Genomic DNA, 27,532 nt, shown 5'->3' on the forward strand with positions numbered 1-27,532 from the left:
GGCTAACACAACGGATGAGCTTCACTACACCTCACTCCCTCTTCCCACTCGGCAACGCGTATTTTCTCGCAACAAATAACATGCATGGGTACCAAGGGAAATTAATTCCATTTTGAAAATAACCAAATCGAATCTGACCTGAGCCTGAAGATTTATCTCACATAACACTTGGGTTGGGTAGCAGAAGTCTAAGCAGCGGTAGTAGTTTTAGTAGTAGTAGTAGTAGTAGTAGTAGTAGTAGTAGGCTAGTAGTAGCTGTAGCAGTAGTCACATAGTTTAAGCTGCGTTAGTAGTAGCAAGGTGACTGCAGTAGTAAGTCACAGAAGCACCAGTAGCTGTAGTAATAGCAGTAAGTAGTAGCGGTAGCTTTAGCAAGATGTTCTAATGGATCTTAATGTCTTTGATTCCAGCGGGGGCTCAGTCTAGGTCTCTTCCCCAGGCCACAGGGCTCAGCTCCCAGCCTGCAGGACTCACTCCGACCCCAGGCCTCAGTCCAAGCCTTAGCGCTTCATCCAGCACGACGGCAGGTAGGACCAGTGCTACTAATGCTTCTTCTACTACTGGTGTACTGTGCTGACAATGACGGATTAATCAAACATTAAAAGTTGCACTTGAATGCACCACAAAGACTATAACTGACACGCATGAGAGGAAATGAATAGTCCAAACAACATCACAGAAATATATGCAAGTTCTCACCGTAACCAGACAGACATTAAGTGCTAAACAGGACATCCATTTGTGAAGTCTGAATGTGACTTTGGCTCATCCATCATAAACAGCTGCTGCTGCCCTCTGGGAGAGGTCAGAGAGAGAGAGAGAGAGAGAGAGAGAGAGAGAGAGAGAGAGCTCTCAGATTGACCCCTGAAAGAATAAACTGACCCTGCATTAAGTCAGATCATTAGTGCAGTTTCATACTTAACCTCTTTATGGGTATTGTTAGCTCCACCCAAACACCTTTCAGTTATGTTGACGAGCTGAAACTTTTTGTCATGCTTACACAGTGGCTAAAGTTCACCCATGTTAGCTGAAATGGACTGACAATCTCCAAGTGGATATGAATCGATCTGTGGATTTTGTTACCTTTGGACAGAGTCAGGCTAGCAGTTTCCCTCTGCTTCCAGTATTTATACTAAGCTAAGTTAACTGCTAAACTGGCTGCTGGTTGTTGTCTCATATGCACATGCATGATGTGTCTATATTTACCTCTAAATCTGGGCAAGAAAGCCTTTGTGAAAGTGTATTTCCCATTATGTATATTCCTTTAACATAAAGAGTGTAATAGATCTAATTATCAGTGGCTATTGGGCAATGATACGAGAGTGTGTTATTGTATTAGCTCTCATATTTTATGTCCAAACTCAGTTATATAAAATGCTCTATACGTTTTTTCGTTATTGCAGCAGGTTTCTAAGTACTTCCAGCGCCCTCTGCTGCTGAAATTACAGTTGAAGCTCTTTACATTGCTTGACTCTCTTTGGTTCTGTAATCAGCTGTGACTGAAACAGTTTCCTTCATCTGCAGCATTTCAGACCCAGTTTTTAAAGTCAAACTGTTGGTCAACAGAGTGGGGATGTGCTGTGAGATGCAAATGAGTTAAGAAGTGGAGCAGACAGCAGCAGGTCATTAAATTGGGACGTATCACTGCTCCGAAACCACACAGACGACATTTCTCAAAGACATCACTTGCATTGGTTCTTATCCTTACATTGTATTTGGTGTCGCCACAAAAATCTGCTGTGAGGAAATCTTTATGTAAATCACTGTATAATACAGTGTTCCAGTTTGTTGTCCTTATTTTCTTGTTCAAAACTGTGTAATACAGTGATCCAGTTTGTTGGACTTGTTTTCTTGTTCAAAAACACAATGCAGAACTTCCAAGTGGAGTGGTGCTGACTTCCAGGTTAGATTATAAAAAGACAACATCACTCGTATAATATAGTAAAATAAAAAATACTAAGTTCCAAAATCAACAAAAACAAGAGGAAAGAATAGGACATAAACACCAACAAACATATAGACACACACACCTAATTACAGTACGTGGGAGGATGATGTCAAGAGAGGCAGGAAACCGAAAGACAATCTCTCTCTCACACACACACACACACACACACACACACACACACACACACACACACACACCACACCCACACACACACACACACACACACACTATAAAACACACACACGTATTTTGTGTGTGCAGCAGCAGCTGTAATTACATACTATGTGTCCATATCAGTGTACAGGCTACAATAACACTGATTAAAGATTAAATCTCTCTCTCCTGTCTCTCTCTCTCTCTATCTCACTCACACACACACACACACACCCAACACACACACACACACACACACACACACACACACACACACACACACACACACACACACATTAACACGACCTTAAGATTGATTTACATCAATCATATACTGTAGTATATCTTATGTATGTGTGTGTTTTGTATTTTCTTCTTCTCTCTTTTTTTTTTTTTTTTTTTCCCTACATGATGCTTGCTCGACCATGAAAAGCTCTTTGGCCTGAACTCAACTCCTCCAGGCCAAGCTGTCTGCATTTGTGTGTGTGTGTGTGTGTGTGTGTGTGTGTGTGTGTGTGTGTGTGTGTGTGTGTGTGTGTGTGTGTGTGTGTGTGAGATAGACACTGACCTGGCTGAGCAGCCTATCAGCAGTCAGGTCAGATGACATCACAGCCAATACAAACAGGCTTACAGTCAACATGATCTGTGAGTTCCTCTATCAATTATCTTCATATAAAACAGCTAGTATCGGTTATTTTGTATGGATTGCTATGTCTTCTTAGATGAGCAATAGCACTTAAAAAAACATGCGCACTGTCAGTACTGAAAGGCTAAAATTATACATCAATGGAGCTGGAAGAAGTACTCCGATCCTTTACTTAAAGTGGCTGTATGTAACTTTCAGTTTGTGTTGATTCTAGCGGCCGCTTTGGACAAAAGTGGTAATGTTTTTACCACGCTTGCAGTCGTAAAGGTCTTTTCTTTACGGTGCTGTATTAGCGTTACCGAGTCATATCACAATTAATGTTTTGCTCAGACAGAAATTAATTAATTTACAATAAGAGAATACGTTACAGATGCATCGTTGCATTTCAAGTGTTGCATACTTAGCCTGGATGTATCATGAGCTAAACCTGGTATCACTGTCCCTGTGTCACGAGCCAAAGCATTAATGTTAAGAGTTTGTTGTAGCAACGAACGTAATAATAACTTAGATTTATATAGCGCATTTCATGAGGCCCATGGACACTTTACACAGGTACAGAGGGACAACGGAAAAGAAAATAGTAGGCCAACACAAACACGGACTAAAAGGAATATAATGTCTGCTCTAAATGGAAGGGGGACAAAATTTAATGTAGGTTACTGACGTACAACCACATTGCGCATTTTAAAGTTATTTTATGAATGAAATAGACATAATACATACCTGAGGGCCAATTCTGGGACATTTTTTAATCATTTACAATCCCCAAATTGTCTCCATCTGTTGAAAGCCCGACAGAGATTGACTCAGTTTTGTGCGTTGTCTTTCACTTTTTAGCTTTTAGTTGTTCTTTGTTTAATTTCCTTTTTTTCTGTGTTGTATTGTTCAATGTTCTATTTTTGTATATTATATTTATGGAATAATATCAATGATACATTATTGTGTAAGCAGTATTTTAACGGTCTAACTGGGGAAGGTGGTGCAAATTTGAACTGCTTTATACTGTTGGGAATTTTTATATAACAATGCATCTTAATGTGTAAATTGATTATATTTTTGCTGTGTAAAATCTAAATATGTAAAGTACTACAGCTGTCAGATAAATGTAGTAAAATGTATAATATTTCATTTTGAAATGTAGTGGAGTTCCTCTGCCCACACACTTCCAATAAAGGTATTGGATAAACACACAGCAAATTTAATGATAGTGATTACAAATCATAAAAAAGTTAGACCTGTTGAAACAATAGCTTAGTGCAGTAACAAGAAAACTTGATTCCCAAGAGTTTAGACTAGCTGTCAAATTAGTTACAGCTCTCCCTCATGCCAGAAAGAAATCATCACCAGTAAACATGCATAGAATCCACATGAGTAAAAGTAAAGAGTGAAATACATAACAATTTCCCAACAGCAAGCTAACAATTAATCCTACTTAGAATATTGCGTTAGCAACACACAGCCTCAGATTAGCTAGTATGATGGCTAGTTTAGTTAGCAGTAAACTGATCACAGAAAAATGTTATTAAAAAATCAACAATCACTAAATAGCTGTATAAAAAGAGTACCAACAAGTAATGTTGCAAAAAGGGTATTTTTGAGGAGTAGTAGTAGCTTCTCATATTTCTTGGTCACAGATGTGACAAAACAATGTGGTAGAACAGGAGTAGACGTATAAAGTAGCATAAAAAGGTACAACTCAATAGAGTGCAACAGTGTGGTCTCGGATGTGAAAATCCCATTCATATTCTGCACAAGGATTTTGATTATATTTGCCATAATGGCTTAACCATCCAAGGTAGGAGATTGTGATATGATGGTTTATGCCCCTGTAGAAGCCACACGTCCTGATGAAGTCAACCTTGTTCAAAGAAAAACATGTTTTATTTGTGATGTCATGGAAAAGTACTACACTACCCACAATCCCTGTTAATTTCCACCACTGCCAAACATGTGTAATATGGTGAAATTTAAAAAATGCACGGTAAAAATACATAATTACAAACATGTAGCCAGGCAGTAGGAGGTGAACCAGAATTACTTGCATCATTTTTCTCAGTCTGAGGAGCTGAGAGAATACATTCATACTAGTATGCTGTATATAGAGTATGTGCTCTAACTGAATACACTCATAGTTGTGTTTTCTCCTCAGTGGCAGTTAGTGACCACTAGGAGGCAGCATTAACAGTCATACACACTCACACCCACACACTCACTAATAAAAGAAGTGAATTCCCATGATCCACATCAGTACAAATGAAGAGATTAAGTCACATGCGACTAATAACGTTCACAATATTAAAGCTACTCTCCTCTCTTAGTTTTCAGTATTCGGTGTGGGCAGAGTTGTTGCTGGTATACTGAAGACAAAATGACTAATGTGCTTTGACTGTCTAATGCGTTGTACAGCAGCAATAATGAATATGAATATAACGTGTGAAACATTTTGGGGAGGGTACTGAAGTTTATTTTTTTCACAGAGTAAAATGTAGTTTTACTGAGGTTGTGTGTGTGTGTGTGGTGTGTGTGTGTGCGTGCGTGCGTGCGTGCGTGCGTGCGTGCGTGCGTGTATGTGTGTGTAGACTACCTCTAATTAGCTCTCCTGGGCTAATCAAGGTCAGCATGTTGTCCTGCTGATTCCTTGTACATAATGACAAATATACGTTATTAATAGACACATATTGTTGTGTGTGAAATGGAGAGATTGGGCAGGTGTTGATGTGTGGTTTTGCGTTGATGTATTCAGCTGTGTATGAATAGACCCTGCTGACAGATTCACACACTCATGACAGTAGGCTCAGAGGGAGGGAGGTGTGGAGGGGGGCTGCATGGGGGTATGTGACCAGATTTGAACCTGTGATGCTGCACCACATGACCCACATCTGTGACCACCGACCAGTAGACAACAACTTGTAAATGTCTATAAGGTCTAGAAAAAAAATGGGCTAACAGAACTAGAAGACTCGTAGGACTAGTCAAGATTAAAACTGGTAGGGGACAAGTTGTTGGTACAGTATGAAACAGAAAATATAGTTAGGACTGGTTGGATTAGTAGACACTCGTTTGGACTGGTGAACCCGTAGCTCTAGAGAATAAGAAGGACTTGTAGATGTTGTTTTCCAGTCCTGTTTATTTGTCATTTTAGTTTTCTTGTTTTTGAATCATTTGGCAGTTTACTTGCTTGCTTATTTTTGTCTTTCACTCAATTTTTTTCCTCTTTGTCTTTTAATACAGTGTCTCTTCTATTGGTCCCTCTTGATTCCTTTGTTAAATTATTCGTTGTTTTTTTTATTTGCTGTTTTCGTCTGTTTTCTTTCTTATACATATTCATTCTGCATTTTGTTCTTGCGAATGAAATAACTGATAGCTTGTATCCTCCTCTCCTTTGAATCACGATGCCATGAACTGGCTGATAGAGTGTGAGCAACACAGAGATAGAGAGACAGTGAAAAAGGGATTTCCATTGAGACAGAGTGGCTGTCATCACCGCTCACCCTAAATACCATCACCTCAGTGATTCAAATACACTGTACACTCTGTATCTTTCTCGCAGTGTGTCGGTCGCCATCCTCTATCCACACAAGCGTTCCCTCAGACAGACGACAGTGGCGATTCTCTGCGGTTTAGTTTGGGTTTCCTCTTCTTTGCTTTTTGTTATTGGGGAAGCAGATGATAGAGGGGAGAGGGAGGCGGAAGAGGAGAAGGAGGTGAGACAGCTGTCTCCCTGTCGATGATGTGGAGTAGTTTCCTGGGTCAAGGTAGGAAATCCGTCTTTTGTCCATTTGTGTTTGAGCTCCACATTTAGCCGCTTAGGTTTTCAATACAAGCGTCTTTTTTGTATCAAGCGTCTTTTTTGTATCAGTTATGTGTGAGTGTGTTTTTTAGTTTGTTTGTTTGTTTTTTTTGGGGGGGAGGGGGTGGACTCGATCCTTGACTAAGGTTGTAGTCTCTCTGCTCACAATATGAAAACTGTCAGTGTCACACATTATCAGCTGCTTATCAGAGGTTGATTATAATTATTGTGTGACGATTATATCCACATCACAACAAAATATCAAATTTTCTCTGGTGTTGTTTTCTACTTTGTTCTGTCATTACAGTTTATTGGAACAGTCAATCAGTACATTTCTATTGACATTTCTTTGTTTGAAGCTAAACAGTGTAAAAGTTGTGGTTTTGATAAAGAGAAGATGTGATGAAGGCTGATGGAAGCTGATTTAAACTATAAAGGATGTTGTTAGTCATTAGTTTTGATGGTATTTGGTCATAAACCAATGTATTTGTATTTATTTTTCACAAAACAACACAAATATGAGCTTCATGCTGGTGCTATGAAAAGTCAAGGGATCTCTGCAGTCAGCAGTTGAGATATTTCAGGGCTCTGGACCAAAGTGGCGGACCGACTGACAGAACAACATTGCAGTCCAAAATCTGTTTCAGTCAGCCATCATTTCTCTTTCTCAGTATTAGGTTTGCAGACGTGAGGAAAATATGCGATATGCGAAAACGTTGAATATCGCGATAACGATATTACTTGCGATAAACAGATATTAAAGTGTACTCAGTTCTGCATTTCTGCTGCTTTCATTCTGCTAAAATTATTTCCAACCGTATTTTTTTGAACAAATTATACATTGAATTAAATATAAATACAAGACACCACTAAAAAATAGTTACATTTTAAATTGTAGTTTTGTATTGATAATTTCTTTCAACTAACAAAAATAACCTCTGAGTGTCTATTGCGATATGGAACAGATGGAAATGTACTTGCTATGGATAGTCTCTCTGATACAAACGCTACAACACTGCAGCTTCTCTTGCTTTATTTGCTCACTCTTAAATGTGATTATTTGTGTGCTAAATATGGAAGTGTGACGTTTTCCAGGAATATCATCAGCTAAATGAACATTAGGGATCCTTACATGCAGAGAACTTCTAGAATATTCCTGGGAGAAACTGAATATTTGATAGGGAGAAAATAAAAGATGCGATTGGTCGAGACTTCCTGTCTGTCTGACATTCCTCTCATTATAGATATAGCGTGACTGCTGTGATTACCCACACACTGCTGCTTATCATCTCAGCACAGTGTGTGTTTGTCGCTTTCTAACACACATACACAATTGTTTCTCTTGTCTGGTTTTAGTTCTGCAGATTAAACCTGAGCTTTATCCCTTACTTTTTTCTTTTAGAGATTTTCTGTTTTTCTCTGAAAACAAATAATACGAAATCATAAACACAAGTTAATACAAATTCAATTTACTATAAATTCAGGTTCTGTTGTCTCTTTGGTTCTTCAGGTGTACTAGTAGAGCTCACAGTTGCCTGCAAAGAGATTGAAGACTGGTTTGTTTTCTTAATTATATTAATATGATTACATGTTACAAACAGGTTGGATAAAGGATTCATTTATGTACATTAAATACAATTAGGCACATACTGTACATATATACACACTTACACATACACAACACATGCACTCAGCCATACATATACGTTCACACAGACATGATCGAGCATACATACAGGGAGTGGTCAGATGTTCAGTAAACTAGTCATCTGTCTGTTTGAAAAGAAGAGAACACGCTGGTTCAAAATTCACTTTTTCCTCAAACACATCTTCCCTCCTTTGTGAGTCCCTTTCTCCATGAGTTGTACTTCTTGAATCATACTTTTCCATTCAATGTATTCTGTGTTTTTTTTCTCCAACTTTTTAGGATTCTGAATTAATCATTTTTATCTTGACCAGTTGGACATTTCCCAGAAATGCTCTGCTTTTAAGTAGAGACTTTTTTTTTAAAGTGCTAAAGTGCTTCTATAATACTTAAACTTAGACTTTTAGCCAAAATGTGTTTAATAATTTGCATGAATAAAAGATATGTACTTAATTTGCATTACCTTCCCCACAGTTCCTCCAGCACTTAGAGCTTAATCCTCTTTTATATTTTAGGAATAATTTCTGGGGTCAAGAACTCATATTTATTTTCCAAGCAAATACTCTCCAAAATATATTTTGCATTTTCTTGTTTATTTATCACACCCCCTGGTGTGTAAACGCCTTAACTCTGAACTAAGAGCAATGTTTCCATGGAAACAATCAGAAACTGATGAATTTCTCCATAAGGCAAACTTGTTCTGCTGGAGTGAACAGAGCTGAGTGATTTGACGCTGGTCAGTCATGTTTTTCAGTCTGAAAAAAGTTTTTATTTACCAAGAAGCCATTGCAAGTTGATGAGTTTAGACATCTTTCTGAGCTCTAGATAGAGCTCAGCCATGGTCGAAGTCTATCCTTGTGAAACTGGTCCCAGTTTGCGTAGTTTGGTGTCATTTTTTTCCCTGCACTGTCGCCTCTTTCTGTCAGAACTAGATTCATTCAACACATAGATAAGAAGAAGAAAGTTTCACTGGTGCTGCCAAAAATGATTTTTTTTAAATGTTTTAGATGTTTCCCAAAAGGGACAGATCAGATAAAGAAACACTGCTGCATTTTATTTTCCACTGTGCCAAGTTATTTTTATTTTTTTAATAAAATACCTTGTCTTGTGCTGTTTCCATTATTTTGTCCAGGCCCATGCTAAACATGCTGGAATAAAATAGTTTTTTTTTTAAAGTTTTTAGAACCTGAGTAGATTTTTTTCCAGAGCAAGAGATATGTTTTAATCTACTGGTCAGATATCCAGAAGAATTTAGCATTTTTATCTCCGCTACTGGAAAGACTAATGCAAAGAATGGCTAAATCATCGGCATGTTGTTTGTTCTGCCCAATACTTTAACATATGTTGGTTTGGTTCTAATCAGGTGATTGAGCTGTTTTCTTTTTACCGAGTCTCAGACTGGCGCTCTAATGTCTGCTTTCATATATCTGGTCTGATATGTGTGTGTGTGTGTGTGTGTGTGTGTGTGTGTGTGTGTGTGTGTGTGTTATTTTGGATGAAGAAGGATCTGAACGTGACCTACTTAAACACACACACAGGCTTGTTATGCTAATGTGAGTGTTTCTCTGCATAATAATAATGCAGTGTGATGTCTTATGCTGCCGTCAGCAGAACCAGTCTATGTCATTTTCCCGCTCTCCCTCTCTGTGGATAAGGAATGTGTGATGCAGATGAGGGTAGTAAGACGGGTTCTCCTCCCAGTAGGATCACTGCTGTATTAATACCCTGCGTTCTTCCAGGCTTCATCTCAAGCTGCAGTGATTTCATCTGCAGTAGGAAGCCAGTGAGGGATTATGTCACTGTACTGTAAGAAGCACAACTGGGCCCGTAAAGTCTCCACTTGTACCCACCTCCTCCTTTTTGGACCAAAAAGTCAGTTGTACTTAGGGAGATATTTCTTTTTGCCGCAACCTAAACGCACCCCTGTTCAAATGAATTGGAGGATTGCCGTTTTCACCTGATTGGGTGTGAATGCAGCCTTATTGCTGTTTGGTCAGTGTTTGTTGGAGTCAGTTACAGCGAATAACTGAAACCACTGATATCACTCTTTATTTAATTTTAAGTGAATATATGTAACTTTTACACATTTCTGAAACTGTGTAATGTTCTATCTGATGATCATAAATGGCCTGTAACAGCAAATGAGACAAACAGTGAAAAGAATGCTATTTTTATATAGTTTTTATTAATGCCTCTGCCCGGGTCCGATTTTTCCCGCAAAGTCACAAAATGATTTACGACAGGTAGACGCCTCTACAGTTAACACATTCTGACAGATTGCGGTGTATCACTGGAGAAGCCTGTGTTAGTGTATCCAGCCATGCAGGTAAAGGGTGGCAGGAGAATTCTTTATATAGGCCTAATTGTATTTCAGAAGTTATCTGCTGTAGTTATGGCTGATACTGGGGCAGGGCCATCACAGAAAAGAAGGAAATTAAACAAAGAACAACTAAAAGCTAAAAGGGAAAGTGACAGACAACGGGTAAAACCGAGTCACACTCGGGCTTTCAACAGATGTAGACAATTACAGGATTGTAAATGATCAAAAATGTCCCTGAATTGGCCCTCAGGTATGTAATATGTCTATTTCATTCATAAAATAACTTTACAATGACCAATGTGGTTGTACGCCTGTAGCCAACATTAAATTACGTCCTCCTTCAATTTAGCACGGACGTTTTATTCCTTTTAGTCCGTGTTTTGTGTTGGCTTACTATTTTTTTTTCCCTTGTCCCCCTGTACCTGTGTAAAGCGTCCGTGGGTTTCATGAAATGCGCTATATAAGTTATTACTACGTTGGTTGCTATGACAATCTCTTAATGCTTTGGCTCGTGACACAGTGACAGTGATACCTGGTTTAGCTCACAATAAATCCAAAGTAGGCTATGTTACCGTATGCAACACTTGAAATGCAATGATGTATCTGTAACATATTCTCTTATTGTAAATTAATGATTTTCTGTCCGAGCAAATTTATTCAACGTGACTATATGACCTCCCAGTAGCAAAACTCAGTAATCTACAGTGGGCAATACAGCACCGTAAAGAAAAGACAGCAAGTGTGGTAAAAATAGTACCACCTTTGTCCAAAGCGGTCACTAGAATGAACACAAACTGAAAGTTACATATAGCCACTTTAATGTGTGTTGTATTAACTGTGAACCAGCTGGTTTTGTGTGTGTCTCGTATTCACACACACTGTGCTCTGTGTAACAGGAGATGGTATGATCCAACAACTGCAACAACACACACACAACACACACACACACACACACACACAGAAGTAAATGCAGAAGAGTAATTTAAACTTTAATCCTCCAATATAATCTGTAAATAGTGTGTGGTCGTCTTCTCTCTCTCTCTCTCTCTCTCTCTCTCTCTCTCTCTCTCTCTCTCTCTCTCTCTCTCTCTCTCTCTCTCTCGACAGATTGACAGATGATTAGCAATAATATACAATAATATGCAAATATCTGTATACTATCTGTATAATATCAAATACTGGGTAAGGGTTAGGCATCAGGGAGATGGAAAAAATATTTTTTCCAAGAACACCTCTCAAATCTTTACAATATAGAAAGAAGTGAGATTCGGTCTGAACCTCTCTTTTATGACAGTGAACACAGCCTGCCCCCGGATAGCCTGTTCTGCCTTTCTATGACTAGGCTGTGTTCACTCAGTTTTTCTTAGTTTTCTATCGGTCACAGTGGTCTCTATCTTCCTGTTTCTCTCTCAGTGTGTATTTCTCTCTCTCTCTCTCTCTCTCTCTCTCTCTCTCTCTCTCTCTCTCTCTCTCTCTCTCTCTCTTCTCTCTCTAGTCCCCAGGGATAGAGTTTCTTCTCTGTGGAAGAAATGGCAGCAGGGGATTAAGGAGTAATACACACGCACACACACACACACACACACACACACACACACACACACACACACACACACACACACACACACGCACACACACACTTGATGCTCAGGGTTTGTGGGTTCAGATAGCAATGACACATGCCACTCTTAGTCCAGTCACCTGATACACGCTCACTCACTCCACACACACACACACACACACACACACACACACACACACACACACACACACACACACACACACACACACACACACACACACACACACACACAGTGGGTGTGTTTGGCTTTTGCTCTTTGGTTCGTAAGAAGATGTGAGCAGAGTAACACAGGCAGACTCAAGAACAGCAGAGTACAGTAGTCGGCAGATTAGAGTACAGTAGAGAACATACAGACAGAAAGGGGAGAAACAAAGTAAAGTAAATCTGGATCGAGATAAAGAAAAAAAGACGTCTGGTTCAGGTAGGAACCTTTAATTTGAATAATTGCCATCATCTTCATCGCCATCCTCCGCCTTCCTCATCCTCAGCCTTCATCCATTCCTGCTGTCTGTGTGAGAAATGTCTTTCGCTGCTGTCGGTTTCACTTTAACGGCAGCCGTTCACATCACTTCACAGTCTGATTAACAGCACCAGATGTTTCTCTTGTCTCTGCCTGAGTTGGATGATGATATAAGGAAGCAGTAATAACGATAAGCTCTGGTGCACAACTGTTCTCCAGCACACCATTCACACCTTTATTCACCCAACTCTGAAATTAGTTATTCAATATCAAGAGATGGAAGAGATTTGAATATGAGTTTTGAAAAATGAGGTTGAAAAATGAGGTTGAAAGAAACCCAGATGGGTTGCTTCCTATTATTATATTGTTCTTATCACTTTCCAAAGACTTGTAAGACTGCAGAATGCTCCCTTTATTATATATATATATATATATATATATATATATATATGGATATTTATAAGGACTTCTCTGAGACTATTATAGCATGAGCTTCCAAGGTGTAGCTTACTCTAACCAGACTAGGTTTCATTTTGAGCTTACATTCGAATTTGAATCCCCCTTGTCACATTTGATAATCTTTTGATTTTTTTTTTTTAACGGTTTTGTACACATTTTTGTAATTTTTCTATAACATAGTTGTTGCTTTTGTGATACATTTTATATGTAGACAAAGCAGTGTTGGAAGAAGTATTCAGATATTTTACTTAACTAAAAGTAGCAATACCAGACTGTGAAAATTGTTACAAGTAAAAGTACTGCATTTAAAATATTTCATAATTAAGTAGAAGTACCTAAATATTGTGAATGCAGCCTATGTAAAGTATCAAAACTCATAATGCTGAAAATTGTTATTATTAATTATAATTATTTTGATGCATTCATTTGTAATTAGTTAGTCGAGCTGATTCGAACTATTTCATAAACTGTTGTGTTGTTTAATATACTTAACGTACTAAACACGTCTACTTCGCTGCTGTGCATTATCAAAAATATTATGCTTACATGTGAGTGCTGACGATTTGATTTGCTAGTTGTATGATTTTTGAGTCGGCACCCATTAGATTCCATAGATATGTATGTTTCTGTGTGTGTGCGTTTTGCTCACTGGTTTGTTCAAAGGTTTCACCCATTGATGGGTTAAGATGGAAATGTATTTGCTAGTTTTATATTCATGATCATTTATTTACCTCTTGAGCATTTTTTTTATTGTCCACCAGGAGGTTTGACTTCTCCTGTTCAGATGGTACAACTTACACCTGTATCAATTTTGAGGTACCGCTACATTTCAGCGGCAAATATTATTTTTTACTTTGTCCTGCTTTTTATTTATTTTATTAATTCAGATTTATTAAACAAAACATATGATCATTAAATAATGATGCATTTGTTTTGTTTTTGCAAAAATATACTTCTTCTGAAGTCATAGTCATAGTTAGTTTATAATTGAGTCCTAACCTACTTATTTTCATGTAAAATATGTCCATCAGTGCAGTGAGAATATGCAGAATATTTCATTTGTCTTAATTCAGCAACAAGATACAGTCGGTTCACTTGAATTAAAAAACAAATTGACATACTAGCAGTCAGTGCACTAATACTAAAAGTGAACTAACAGATATTGTTCATGTGTTTTAAGAAAATATTGTTTCTGTTTCTGCTTTTATATTCTATTCTATTTATCTATTTCAAAGCTACAATTAATAGTTGCTTTTAAGATGAACGTTTTGCTTACACTTTTATGCATTAGTGACAATATTTAAATAATGTAATACATAATAATATAATATTATATTAATTTTGCTACATAATGAGTACTGTTACTGTAGAGTTTGCTGCACTTTTTTTTGGATTGCAGGACTTTTACTTATTCACCCTGTGTTATTGATACTTTTACTTAAGTAAAGGATTTGAGCCAGCGGGTTATAAATGTCAGTCAACTGTAAGTTAGCTTGGTCGTTAACAGGAAAATAAATTCATACAGTTTATTCAGTTACTATGTTGCACGGACTCCTGTTTTTCTATGAATCATTCCTCTTATATAAAACTGAGTGGTGCAACACAGCTAATACGTTATAATATGTTCCACTATTTTGGTGTTTTTGGCTCTTTCAGCTCTGTCAACTCAGCTTACTACTGATCAGAAACATTTGCACAGATTTAAAGTGAATGTGTTAAAGCTGTAGTCTGTACAACAAAAGAGCCATGTTGATTTACCTACTTCATGCCTGCTGCAGGATATCAAAGTTTCATCATTCAGTAATACCCTGGTATGACTGAGACACTTTGATATCTGCTTCAACATATTTAGAGCTGGTTGCTATGTGAACATTTTAGTATAATTATACTTACCTGGCACTGTGATTGTGTGTGCATGTGTGTGTTAGTCTTGCTTCTTGTTTATACTGATTTATTTTGGCAGTCCACCTGATCAGATGCTTTCACCCAAAATGAGTTTTTTTTTCCTTTCCTTTCCTTCATTTTTTCCTAACTTAAACCAACATGCAGCTGATTGACAAATTGTTATTCGAGAGTACAACATGTCTGGAGGGTTAGGTCTTTAAAACTTATCTCCACACTCGCTACAAATACATTTTCAACCTGTTTGAAACACCAGAGATGATCTGTGTGCCAGGTCCTGCAAATAACTGAAAGGTTTGTCCCATTTGGATTTATAAGCCATGGGGGGATGTGAGTGATTAAATATCAGACACACTTCTTAGTAAACACTGCCATTGGCTAACTTATGGGGGTGGTTTATGACAGATGACACAGAGCCCTACGTGTCAGATCAGTTACAGGAGCTTCAGTCTGCAGCTGACGGTACAGCCGACCACTCTGTAAGATTTTCCTTCATATGTCTTTATTGTGTGTGTGTGTGTGTGTGTGTGTGTGTGTGTGTGTGTGTGTGTGTGTGTGTGTGTGTGTTAGTGTGAGGTGTGAATGCCAGACATGCCTGACTGCAGCCACAATCATAAATCTTACCTCAGCAGATAAAACTGGACTGACCAGCAGGAAACTGGACACTTCGAATTAGAAAGGGTTTACAATGAATTTATAGACCATTTAATCTCAGCAGCTGCTGATGTCAGCAAACACAGTACCAGTAAAAGAAACTTTGAACATTTAGAATTTAAGAACAGCATTTAAATGATGAAATAAAAAAGCAATTCATTTCAATGGATTCACCGTGATTAGTGGATAGCTCTGCCCATCTTCAAACTGAGCAGAGCTCTTCATCAGCCAGGATAAGTATGGGTATGCAGGGGCATTGACCTCCCATGTCTCCACACAATAGGAATAGTTTGTGATAAGTCTAATTTTACTGTTAGCGACCAAGCTGAATAGCTAGCCAGCTCTGACAACTTGGTTCCACCTTCAGTATCTCTTCATTGATTGAAATTATTGGGGGCGGCCTCTAGCTCACCCATTAAGAGCGTTCGCCCCATGCTGGCTGAGTCCTGCAGCGGCGCGGGTTCGAATCTGACTTGCTGCCCTTTGTTGCGTGTCACCCCCCATCTATCTCCCCCTTTCATATCTATCCACTGTCGCTATAATAAAGGGAAAAGCCCCAAAAAATAATCTTAAAAAAAAAGAATTATGAATAATCCTGAGCATTATATGCTAGAGGGGTGTAAACATATATATATATATATATATATATATATATATATATATATATGTTTACACCCTCTTTGCGTTACTACTTTTCTCTTACTATGTCTATTGTGACCATCATGCACATACAAAACCCCAAGGCAAATTCCTTGTATGTGATTTGATTTACACCACTCAGCTAGTAAACTGGTCAGTTCCAGTTTCAATATCTGTTTAAGTTTGAAACTTCTCAGCACTTTTGTTATTTATTATGCTCTTCAGATTTGCAGGCTGCAGATGGAAAAGCGTTTTAAGAAACTTTAAACTGAGCGTGTTAGTTTGTTTAAATGTTGTGCCGCGTTTCACAGATCTTCAAGCTGAATCGCCAGCAGCCTGAAATAAAACTGTCTGGCTCGTTACTTCGTTGTTGGCCGGTTTTCAATGCTGGTTTACAGACTGTCTCCATGCGAATGCAGTAGCAGATGTGTAGCAATATTTATAGCAGCATCTTAGATCAGCAACTTACTGTAAGACAGAAGGGGAGGGTTACTGTGTGTGTGTGTGCGCGTGTGTGTGTGTGTGTGTGTGTGTGTGTGTGTGTGTGTTGTAAACAGATCTTAGAGGACAGAATTACGATGACCCTGTCACCACACCATTTATCACACACACATGAACATCACCGAAACATAATCTCCAATTCATACTAATCGTGACTCTGTTTTCATTGTCGCTCATTCACATTGTAATAATGACAAAATTAAGTAAGTAACAAATACAAGCATGCAGACTGAAAATCAGTTGCCCTTTCACACATGTAACACACAAAACGAAATTGTCTGTGTCAGACGCATTCTCACTTACTGGAAATATTCTAGATTTTTTTATTTGGTTTCGGCGAGGGGTGGCGCCTGGGTAAAGCGTGCATGAGGCAGGACATGACGCGAATTACACCGCGGTCATGCAGCCTTGCAGTGGTTTCAGTGGTGCCTCAGGAGGTTTAAAGCATCACTATGTTTCAATGGAAGTGCTTGACAGATCGCTGAACAGCGTCAGATATCCCCTCCCACCACACCTTTGGGGGGCCTCCAGGGTCATGGTATAATCTTTCTTGATAAAGTGTCCAGGTTACTTAAGGGAGCTCCAGTGGTTCTCCTGGTTGGTTTCATGTTTTCTTGTTATGGATTCGGTAATCCTTGATGAAGTTCAATTGGATCTTGTTTTGTGTGAGTGGTCTTTCAAAGGGTTCTGTTTTATTTAAGGTGAAATGATTCTTGAGGTGGTTTCAGTGGTCTCTCAGGAGGTTGCAGGTGTTTCTCTGTCCCACATTGCAATGCTTAACATGAAGGACATACAAGTTGATAAAAGTGAAAAGATGTCAGCTGGTGGTGTACTGTACTTCGTCGGTTTATTGTGCTCTGTGATGTTTTGTACCAACATGATAGAATACAAACTGCAAATCAAACTGACTTTGGGAACTACTAGTAAATAAATACTGCTAATAAAAACTGTGACATAGTAGGTTGATGAATACTTTTCTGCTTCACAGTGGTTGCAAATACCTGTTTTTTTTATAAAGTCTACAGTTTACTAGCATTACGTCTTCATTGTGACTGTATTATTGAAAGTGAACCTTTATTTTGGCAGGTCCACCAAGCTGACACATTACACCATCTTTAAATAGACACTAATCTGTATTCATAGTCATAAATAATATCCCATCTAATTACACAGTGACAGTGATCTGAGCTGTTGTGTGTCCGGCTACATGTGTTTGATTACAGCTCTGTGTTGAGTCATGCTGTTCTGAACTTAATAATGAGCTTTAGCGATAAATGCAGACAATGACTCATAGCTCTGCTGTATGAGGATAAACTCTGACAACAGCATCATGGCACACTGCTAATTCACAGCTAAGTCAGTTGGAAAACACACACACACCTGACCTGGCTTGGCCTGGTCTAAGTACAAAAACCAAACCTCTCAATCAAGTTTATTCAGATAAACATTTAAAACGGTCTATCCTCATCAGCAAGGGTTAAAACTGGATTCAACACATGTCACAATGGATTAAAGTTCATTTAGAATGGGTATTAAGGCGTTTACAGTGGGATGGGATGGGTTAAGGCATTAAGATTGGGTTAGGATTGGTTACAAAACATTAGGTTAGTATGGGTTATAAGGCATTTGGAGTAGGTTATATAGAATTTACATTGTGTTAAGATGGGTTATAACGCATTTACATTAGGTTAGTTTTAATTTAGAGTGGGTTAAGATCGGTTATATGTCAGTCTGAAAACACAGACAGCTGACCTGGCCCCAAAACCAAGCCTCTCAATCCAGTTTATTCAGTCATTCATCAACATTTAAAGCTTTTTTAGAAACCCTCATCTGCAAGGGTTAGAAACTGGATTTGGATTATAGTGCATTTAGAATGGGTTATAGCAGCTTTTCTCAAACGTTTTTGTGCCAAGGCCCAGTAATGTTTGGGCCTCAACCCCTGGGGCCCACTTATGTAATTTTGCGGGGAAAAAAGAAAGAAACTTTAATATATTATTTACAGTTATAATAATAGATAGCACAGAGGTTAAAGAAGCACTATAGTGGCCCAACGTTTGCCAATATCCGCCCCCCTGGTGAAATGGCACAGACATCTGGACTAATCACATATGGCCTGGCCACCCAAAGGCATATTATTTCCAGATTTAGTAAAAAATGTTGAGCATTATAGGACATACTGAATGGATTGGATTGCAAGCATTTAGAATTTGTTAGACTGGTTTATAGTGTATTTAAAATGGCATAGAATGGGTTGACCTAACTTAACTTGGATAGATGGACAAAACCAATAAGACCAAAAACTTCTCCTCCTCCGCCTTTTCTTCTTCTTCTTCCTCCTCGTCCTCCTCCTCCTCCTTCTATGTCAGGGCTGATTCAGTTGCTCTCAGTGTTTCCACCCACACTTTGTTGTTATGAAATAATTCACTGCAGAGCTTCTACAAGCTGTGACTATAACATACACGGATAGAGTATGTATATATACAGTATATGTAACACCTCCTCACATTAAATTTGGATTCAGACTTCAGAGATAGCACTACTTTTGCTGAAGCAGCCCCATTCACCGCATGAATTTCACAAAAATAATGTGTTGATACGACTCTTAGTGGATTTTAAGTGTAGCCTATTGTACGTAATGGTTAATTTTTGAATGATTTTTCTTTATGGTTTTACAACAGAAGGATGTTTTTCAGTCAGCAGGATTACGGAAAAACTACTGGACTTATTTTAATAAAACTTGGTGGAAGGGTGTATAGGCCAAGAAGAACCCAAAAAAGTGAAACGGATCCGTATCACAGGGTGGATACACAAATTATTTTTCACATTTGTTAATATTGAGAGATAGGGCGTTTGTGCTGCATTCATGTGGTGTTGGAATAATCAGAAAAATAATTTCTCAGCTGTCAAAATTTTTTTTTTTTTTTTTTGGGGGGGGGGTTTTGGGTTTGTGGGTGTTTTTTTTTTTTTTTTTGGGGGGTTTTTTTTTTTTTTTTTTTTTTTTTTTTTTTTTTTTATGTTTTTTTTTTTTTTTTGGGTTTTTTTAATTTTTTTTTTTTAACAACCTTTTTTTAATATTTTTTTAAAAAAAAAGGGTACATTATTTACCATTGAAAAATATGAAATTGGTGCAGTCTGTACAGTCTGTAGAAATGTTATATTAAACATTGGATTTGCCCTGGGAAAATATTTTATCATTTCAACCAGAAAGTACACTTGTATGATCACAAAGTGTTTTAATATACACAGAACATGTCTGTAAGAACATCTGAAGTATTGAAAATGTCTTGTCAATGAGTTGAATGATTTTGAAAGGACATCTTCCTTTTTTGATGTTAAACAGAGAACCAATCACTTCCAGTCATGTACCAGGGACTAAAAAGCACACAAATCAATATTAGTGTCATGAGCTCAGTTATTGGAAATCAATCATTCAAACTCTTTCTCTCTCTCTGTTTCCAGGTGGTGGGTGTGGTGCAGTGGGCGGGACATTGCCAGGGCTAATTGGCGCTAATGGTCCCTCGGTAATGATGAAACCATTCCTGTCGTTTCCTGTCGAGACGACATCACCAGTCGGACTGTTCCCAAACTTCAACACGGTAATGTGTGTGTGTGTGTGTGTGTGTGTGTGAGGGACAGTAACAGTGACAGGGTGTTGTAGCTGCAGGCGTTACAGGCTGACTGTGATAAAGAGTCAAGAGGCAACACTCTGTCATCACTGTTCAGCAGTTCAGCATTGCTGAGCAGGCTGGTGATCTCTGACCTCTGTGTGAATCCTACAGATGGACCCGGTGCAGAAAGCTGTCATCAACCACACCTTTGGCGTTACCTTTATACCCAGGAAGAAACAGGTCGTCTCATGCAACGTCTGCCAGCTGAGGTTTAACTCTGATGTAAGTGTCTCTGTTTGTGTTTAACTTGTAGGTCTAATTTTTCAGACTTTTCCAGTCAGTTTGATTTGATAAACTTCTTGTAATGTGATCTATCTGCACTTTGGTCCTGCTGCGATCAAAATGTTTGAAGCACGTTCAAAGTAATAGTGTGACATTTCTGGAAATCCTCTAATTATTGGTCTTCCTCAGAGTCCGATGATAAGATTGATATCAGTTTCATCTCCTATTGTTCTGTCCATCCAGGGCATGGTTTGCCTAGCTTCTCACAAAGACTGCAAGCAAGGGGAAACTGCTATCCTAGAAAATAAATGCACCCACTAACAACTAACTCAAACCTTGAAACTCCACAATATGGACAGTAGTTTTGAGTAACTGTGCCCAGCAGTCGCTGGTCAACAAATAGCTCCAACGCTAACTGCTGCTAAAACTAACTACAGCTTTGGAGTTTTTGGAAGGCGTATTTGTTCTATTTTGATGGAGCTAGGCTAGCAGTTCTTCCCTGCTTCCAGTCCATGTGCTTAAGGCTTAACATACTGGACCTATGTCTGTAGCTACACTTGAAATGTGTAGCTACAGACACATGAAATTGATATCCATCTTCTCATCTAAATTTGTAGAAGACAGAGAGAAAGATGATTTCATAAAACGTTGAATTGTTCCTTTAACATAGGATACCCTTCCTATCCTTGTTAGCTAGCATTTAAGCTAAAATGTCAACCTTAGCTCTCATTAGCAACTAGGTTATATCCACGACGTTCCACTTCTGGGATTGCTCCGGTGCCGCACAAAATTACGCCGGATGCATGTCTTTTCGCCGTCCGTTTCCTTACGCTTTCTTAGTGTTGGAGGACTATGGTTAACTGCTCCTCAGATCTCTACAGGGTAAATTGAGACAGCTAGCTAGACTATCTGTCCAATCTGAGTTTTCTCTCGCATGACTAAAACAACTTTTGAACGTACACGTTCCACCAAAACTAGTTCCTTCCCGAGGCTATTTTGCAGGGGCTCTGTGCGGAGCTTAGCGCCGCCCATGATGATTGTGATTGGTTTAAAGAAATACCAATAAACCAGATGCTGTGTGGACTAGCCAGACCCTCCTCCACGGTGCTGTGGAGGAAGGTCTGGCAATGCGAGACTAATTACCAATCAATCTCAGTGGTTTCGGTACTGGGGAATGAATAAAACAGTGTTAAACAATCAGAACACAATTTGTATCACTTTTGATGAAGCTATAGGCTAGCATTTTCCCCATGCTTCCAGTCTTTTTGCTAAGCTAGGCTAAATACGCTCTGGACCTACTGTATCTCTGGACATACAGAGATGGAACTGATATATTGTACATCTTATCATCTACATCTCGGTTGCTTGTTAGCTATTATGCTATGTTTACTAGATGTTAGGCTACTTTACAAATGCTAGCTCATTAGCAACTACAAATCTGTGGTTACCGAATTGGGGAAAGAATTAAAACGGTTCTGAACAGTCACAATATAATGGAACATACAGTAGTGCTCTAAAATTTACATTTAGTTTGCTCGCTAATATTAGTTCTCCCTTATTGTTGATACTTGCATTGTAATCTTGATTTACAAAGCACATAGATTAAACTGACTGAAGTTTATGTTGGACTGTTCCTTTAAAAGATTTCCTAAAATTTTTGTCTGCAGAGAACTACTAAGGAAAATACTACAACTTTGTGAGGCTTGTTTTTGTTTAGTGGATGATCCTGTCAGACATTCCTTTAAAACAGCAGGTGTGTACTCAGGTTTACTGTACCTAACATCTATATTATTACAGTGCTGTGATACAGCTCATCCACATAATGACTGCTGAGAGGTAACAAGCTGCATCGTTAGTGACAGTCAAACATGACTAATTCATGAGCTGTTTAAGTTATTCATGAGTGAACATAAAAACAAGAATTACTGTTGAGGAGAGGAGACAAAGAGAGGGGTAAAAAGGGCAGCATTAACTCAGTCTAATAAACTGAATAAAAGCTGAGTCATGGAGCTTCTAGACAGTCACATGAGGACACTGTTAACCTGGAGGTTTGTGTACTGAGTCGACACACTGTCACTCTGGGCTTGTTACACTGTGTGGTGACAACTTATAAGATAAGATTTTGTCTTGGACAAACAAACAATACTTGAACAAATTTAAACAATTGAACAATTTTGTACAGTCTGAACTTTATCTAAATTGTTCATACACAATTCTGTTTTCACATTTCAAGTCGATATACATCCCAACACATAGGCTCTCCAACTCCTGGTGGTTGATGTACAGGCTGAGTAGACCTAAAATACTCCTTCTTCACCTATCAAGCTATCTGTATCTGCATATCTTATTGTGAAAAACACACAACTGCACACATACAGTCAATTATTATATATGTAAGTATGTCAAATTTATTTGTTTAGTACTTTGGTTTATGATTTAATACCTGCAGAATGAATGGCATTCTTATGAGCAGCGCCCTTTCTGAAGTGCAAATTAGCAAATGTTAGCATGCTAACTGAATTAAGATGGTGAACCTGGTAAATATTACTTGCTTAACATCAGCATGTTAGCATTGTCACTGTGAGCATGTTAGCATGCTGACAGCATTTCGCTCAAAGCACCAGCCTGACAGAGCTGCTAGCATGGCTGCAGACTCTTTGTCTTGTTTAGACAGCAGACATTACAGATAAAAGTTGGGAAGATAACAGTGTGTTTTGATGGATATAATTGATATTGACTACTATGACGTATAATACCCACACTGCTGTGCTCGCAAAACAGTTTTTGAATTTTTTTGTATGCTAAAAAATAGTTTGACAGTGTCGGACAGTGATAAGGATTCAGCAATTTTTCATAAAGACTGGTGAAAGAAACCCTCAATGAAAGACTGTACTGAGTCTCAGAAGCTAGTGGAAGAGTGGATAGACAGTAAGTGACATCAAGACTCATAGTAAATGACAGAAACAAGCCCAAACAGAAAATTAAAACTTCTCTGTATGTCTCTTTCTTCAGTCTCAGGCAGAAGCTCATTACAGAGGCAGCCGTCATGCCAAAAAGCTCAAGTCTCAGGAGAACAAGACCAAGGCCAAGCTGTCAATCACTGGAGAGACCAATGGGAGCATCACACGTCCTGTTTGCCCCACCCCTCTTGTCTCAGCTAACAGAAGCAACTCAGGTTCATTTTAATAACACTGATCTAAATATTGTTAATGTTACTGATTTTTTATTTTGGAGTAGCAAAGTTTTTTTTTTAAATTTTTCCTTTTCCTTCTCCTCTTCTCCCACCTGTTTACCTCCAGATCTCTTATCTAGCCCCACGGACTCCTTTCCTCTTAAACCCTTCCTCCTCCCCTCCTGCTCCCCTCTCTCCTCTGCCTCCCCCTCCTCTAGCCTACCAGGCAGTGAGCCTCCTCCCTCCAGTCCTCCCACCGCTCTCCCCGCCTCAGGCCTCTTCTCCTCTTCCTCCTCTTCCCCTTCTTCCCAAGCCTCTCCCCCTCCTCCAGCTCCTGTCACCTCCTCTTCATCCCCTGCTGCTCCTCCTCCTCCTTCCCAGGCCTCAACCCAGGATGCTCCTCTCTCAGTGGAGTCGGAGGAGGAAAAAGCGAAGAAGCTGTTGTACTGCTCTCTGTGTAAAGTCGCCGTCAACTCTCTGTCTCAGTTGGAGGCTCATAATGCAGGTGAGGAAGAACAAGATGATGTAAGGATTATTTATTATTTTTATCTGCTGCCATTTTTCATCTCCTCAGTGGTAGCTTGAGTGATCACATCTGTCCTTGAATGCAACAACAGGGAGAGCTTTTAACACTTGTGTTACTACATGATGATGATTACTATACAGACATATTATTTGTCTTCATCAAGTTTCAAGTATCAAGTAGCAGTTTGATTTAAATAGAAAATAAACGGGAACTAGTGGGCTGGATGGAAGGGAATTTATCTAGTTTTTCATTGTCATTATGTCTCTTGTTTATAGAAGTTTGTTTTCTGTGTGTATCTGTTTCCAGGCTCAAAGCACAAGACGATGCTGGAGGCTCGGAGCGGTGCCGGGCCAATCAAGGCCTACCCTCGAGCCGGAGCCAAGCTGAAGAATGGCAGCAGCTCTGCACTGAAGGGCTCCGGCCTACAGAACAAAACTTTCCACTGCCAGATCTGTGATGTCCACGTCAACTCTGAGATCCAACTCAAACAGGTAGAAACACAACGGGCACATACAGTATAATAACATTATTCTAACCGTACTTTATACAGATCTACTGTCATAACTAGGAAGTGATTTCGGACTCAGCCACAGTTTAACTATATGATGTCATAGTGGGAACCCCAGAAGAATATCAATGTTTGTGGTTGTTGCAGCACATCTCCAGCAGGAGGCACAAGGACAGAGTGGCAGGAAAACCCAGCAAACCCAAATACAGCCCTTATAACAAACAGCAGCGCAGCTCACTTACTGTAAGTATTTCTCTCACTCTCATTCAACTTCCAGTTTGCTTTATTGGCATGAACCATAGTTAATTATAGATCTGTGCAGATCAATGAATGCATCAGTAAAATAGATGAATGCTGATATAAATCAATAATGGTGAGACAATAAAAAAATAATAATATTTGAATTAATGATTATGTTTATTTGCTTTTTGTATTTATTCCACACTGTTTTTTGTTCTACTCTCCTTGTTTCTTCTCCTGTTTCCTTGGTTCCTCTTCTTGTCTCCTCATGGTTCCTCTCCACTAACCTCCTTGTTTCCTCTCCTTGTCTTCTCTCCTTTTGTTTCCCCTCCTCTTCTTTCCTTGTTTCTTGTCCTCTCCTCCTAAGAAGGAGTTGGTGAAGCCCTCCCTCTCTCCCTCCTTCCTCTCCACTCCATTTGCTCATCCGCCCTCCTCCCTCACCTCCACCATCTCGCTACCTCCCTCCTCTCTCTCCTCCTCCCCCCTCCTCACTCCCACCTCCTCACCCCTAACCCCTACCATCTCTCTCCATCCTCGTCCTCCAACCTCCTCGTCCCTCTTCACCGCCTCCTTCCTGCGTCCGGCTCCTGGACCAATCAGAACAAGCCAAGGATCAATCCTCTTCACACCCTACTGATGGCAGCGTTGGCGGTGAGGAGTCGAACCGTTGACTTTTGACCTCCGGTTTGTTGGAGTGAGGGAAGAGTCAAGAAGAGACATCAGCTCTGCCATCAAGGCTGCAGGGATTCAAACCTGCAACCTTCTCACTTGACTGAGGCTTCAAAAGGAAACTTGAAAGGAGAGAACCTCCTCCTTCTGGCTGGATCTTCTTCTCAGGTCTGAAACTTCACAGCTGACGCAACAGCAACCTGTGATGATGTTATCCAAACCAGAAAGGAACAGAGGCGGAAAGGCTCCCACACATCCTTGAAAACCTTGGATTTTTTTTTACAGTCATGGAAAAGTCCTTCTTAGTAAGCAATAAGTTGTCAGTAGTAAAAAAAATCAGTATGCCGCTTTTTTGTTGTCCCCATTTATCGTTTTGATGCTCCAGATTCAAAACATCTAAAAGAAAGTAAAACATTCAACTTGTGCATGGAAACATACAGTAGAGAATATTTATATTTTTTCTTATTTTCTTTTTTACCAAAAAAGTACCTCTTTGTGGCAGCCCAAATGTACTGAAAATAAAGCTGGAGTTTGTTTTTAATGAATTTAGTTTTGACTAAGGTAACAAGGATCAGAACCAGGATTTGTGAGGAACCGGAATTGACAAGCGGAATTTAAAAAATGTCTCAACGATACCCAAAACCGAGACACAAAGGTGGACAAGTTAGTCAGGTCTGGTTGGGTCGGGTCCTCAGAGTTTGGAGGAGGTTGTTTCTGTCTAAACAAATCTCCTTTGAAACCAACTTTGAAGCTCTTCTTGCTCTTGCTGGAGGAGCTAACTAGCACCAACCTGATGTCAGATGTCCTCCGTCATGAACAAATACTACTGCAGATGTCTTCATGTCATATTAACACTGGACTGATGCCTCAGGTGTCCTCCCTCAGACGTTCCTGCACTCATGTTCAACTCGTTCCTAACATACAGCAGAAAAATAAATTAAAAGATAAGGCAGGCATTTTTCTAAATTGTTCTCATTGTCGACAAATCCCATGAAAAGACCAAAACCAACAATGTGTTTGTCTCTCAATACTTTACTTAATCAATACATTTAACACTCTTATTCACTATCCATGAGGAAAAACTAAATATAAACATTTCTCTGGTTGCTTTTAGTTATTTTAGAGTTCATATATAAACATATTCACCCAAAGCTTTTTCACAACTTTCAAACAACCGTATGATCTCTTTGGTGTAGAGACCCTTTAGATTTGGTCCCATTACCTTTCCTCCTAGTGCCACCCTCAGGATACACATGCTACTTTTAGCTCTGCTATTAGTAAGGCTCTATGTACAGCTTAATATTTAGCATGTTATGTGTGACAAAATAATCTCAACTCACACAGCCACTAACCAGCTTTATTCTGAGCTTTTCAGCTGTTCAGTCTCTTGGGGCTGATGTATATTTATGTTTTTTTTTTGTCCCCTTACACCCCACCTCTCCCAGTCTCTATCACACAATATATTCAGTATATATATATATATATATATATATATATATATATATATATATATATATATATATATATATATATATATATATATATATATATATTCAGTGTATATATATATATAGTTTTTCATATTATGACAGGAGCCTATTACTATCTTGGACCTGGTTAATACACCACATACAATCACATATTGACTTTTGACATCTTGGCACATAGAAAAAAGTTGTTGTCTAACCATGTGCAGCCTGTCAGACACTTAACTTTGAAGGGCTAAAATGCTTTGTTTTTATAGATAGTATGGCTGCACAGATGGGGTTGAAAGCTAAGAAAAAAAGCTCATAAGTGGACCTTTGAGTTGAGATTATTTTGTCACACGAAC

At 38.9% G+C, this 27,532-nt stretch overlaps 1 protein-coding gene across 3 annotated transcripts in view; it reads left to right on the forward strand.

Annotated features, from left to right (window-relative positions):
* The window catches only part of znf385b (zinc finger protein 385B), a 49,336-nt gene extending 22,157 nt beyond the window's left edge, over nt 1-27,179 (forward strand). For 2 of the 3 annotated variants that reach the window (XM_039818733.1, XM_039818731.1), the window contains exons 4-11: nt 411-527; nt 20,156-20,292; nt 20,476-20,586; nt 23,599-23,761; nt 23,886-24,263; nt 24,591-24,775; nt 24,940-25,035; nt 25,400-27,179. In XM_039818733.1, the coding sequence (XP_039674667.1) occupies nt 411-527; nt 20,156-20,292; nt 20,476-20,586; nt 23,599-23,761; nt 23,886-24,263; nt 24,591-24,775; nt 24,940-25,035; nt 25,400-25,669 (1,457 nt within the window). In that variant the 3' untranslated portion in view covers nt 25,670-27,179. The remainder of the gene's footprint in view (nt 1-410; nt 528-20,155; nt 20,293-20,475; nt 20,587-23,598; nt 23,762-23,885; nt 24,264-24,590; nt 24,776-24,939; nt 25,036-25,399) is intronic. The other variant, XM_039818732.1, reaches the window with a different exon arrangement.
* The last annotated feature ends 353 nt before the right edge of the window (nt 27,180-27,532 follow it).

This window comes from Perca fluviatilis, chromosome 12 (genome assembly GCF_010015445.1).
Source record: "Perca fluviatilis chromosome 12, GENO_Pfluv_1.0, whole genome shotgun sequence".
NCBI lineage: Eukaryota > Metazoa > Chordata > Actinopteri > Perciformes > Percidae > Perca > Perca fluviatilis.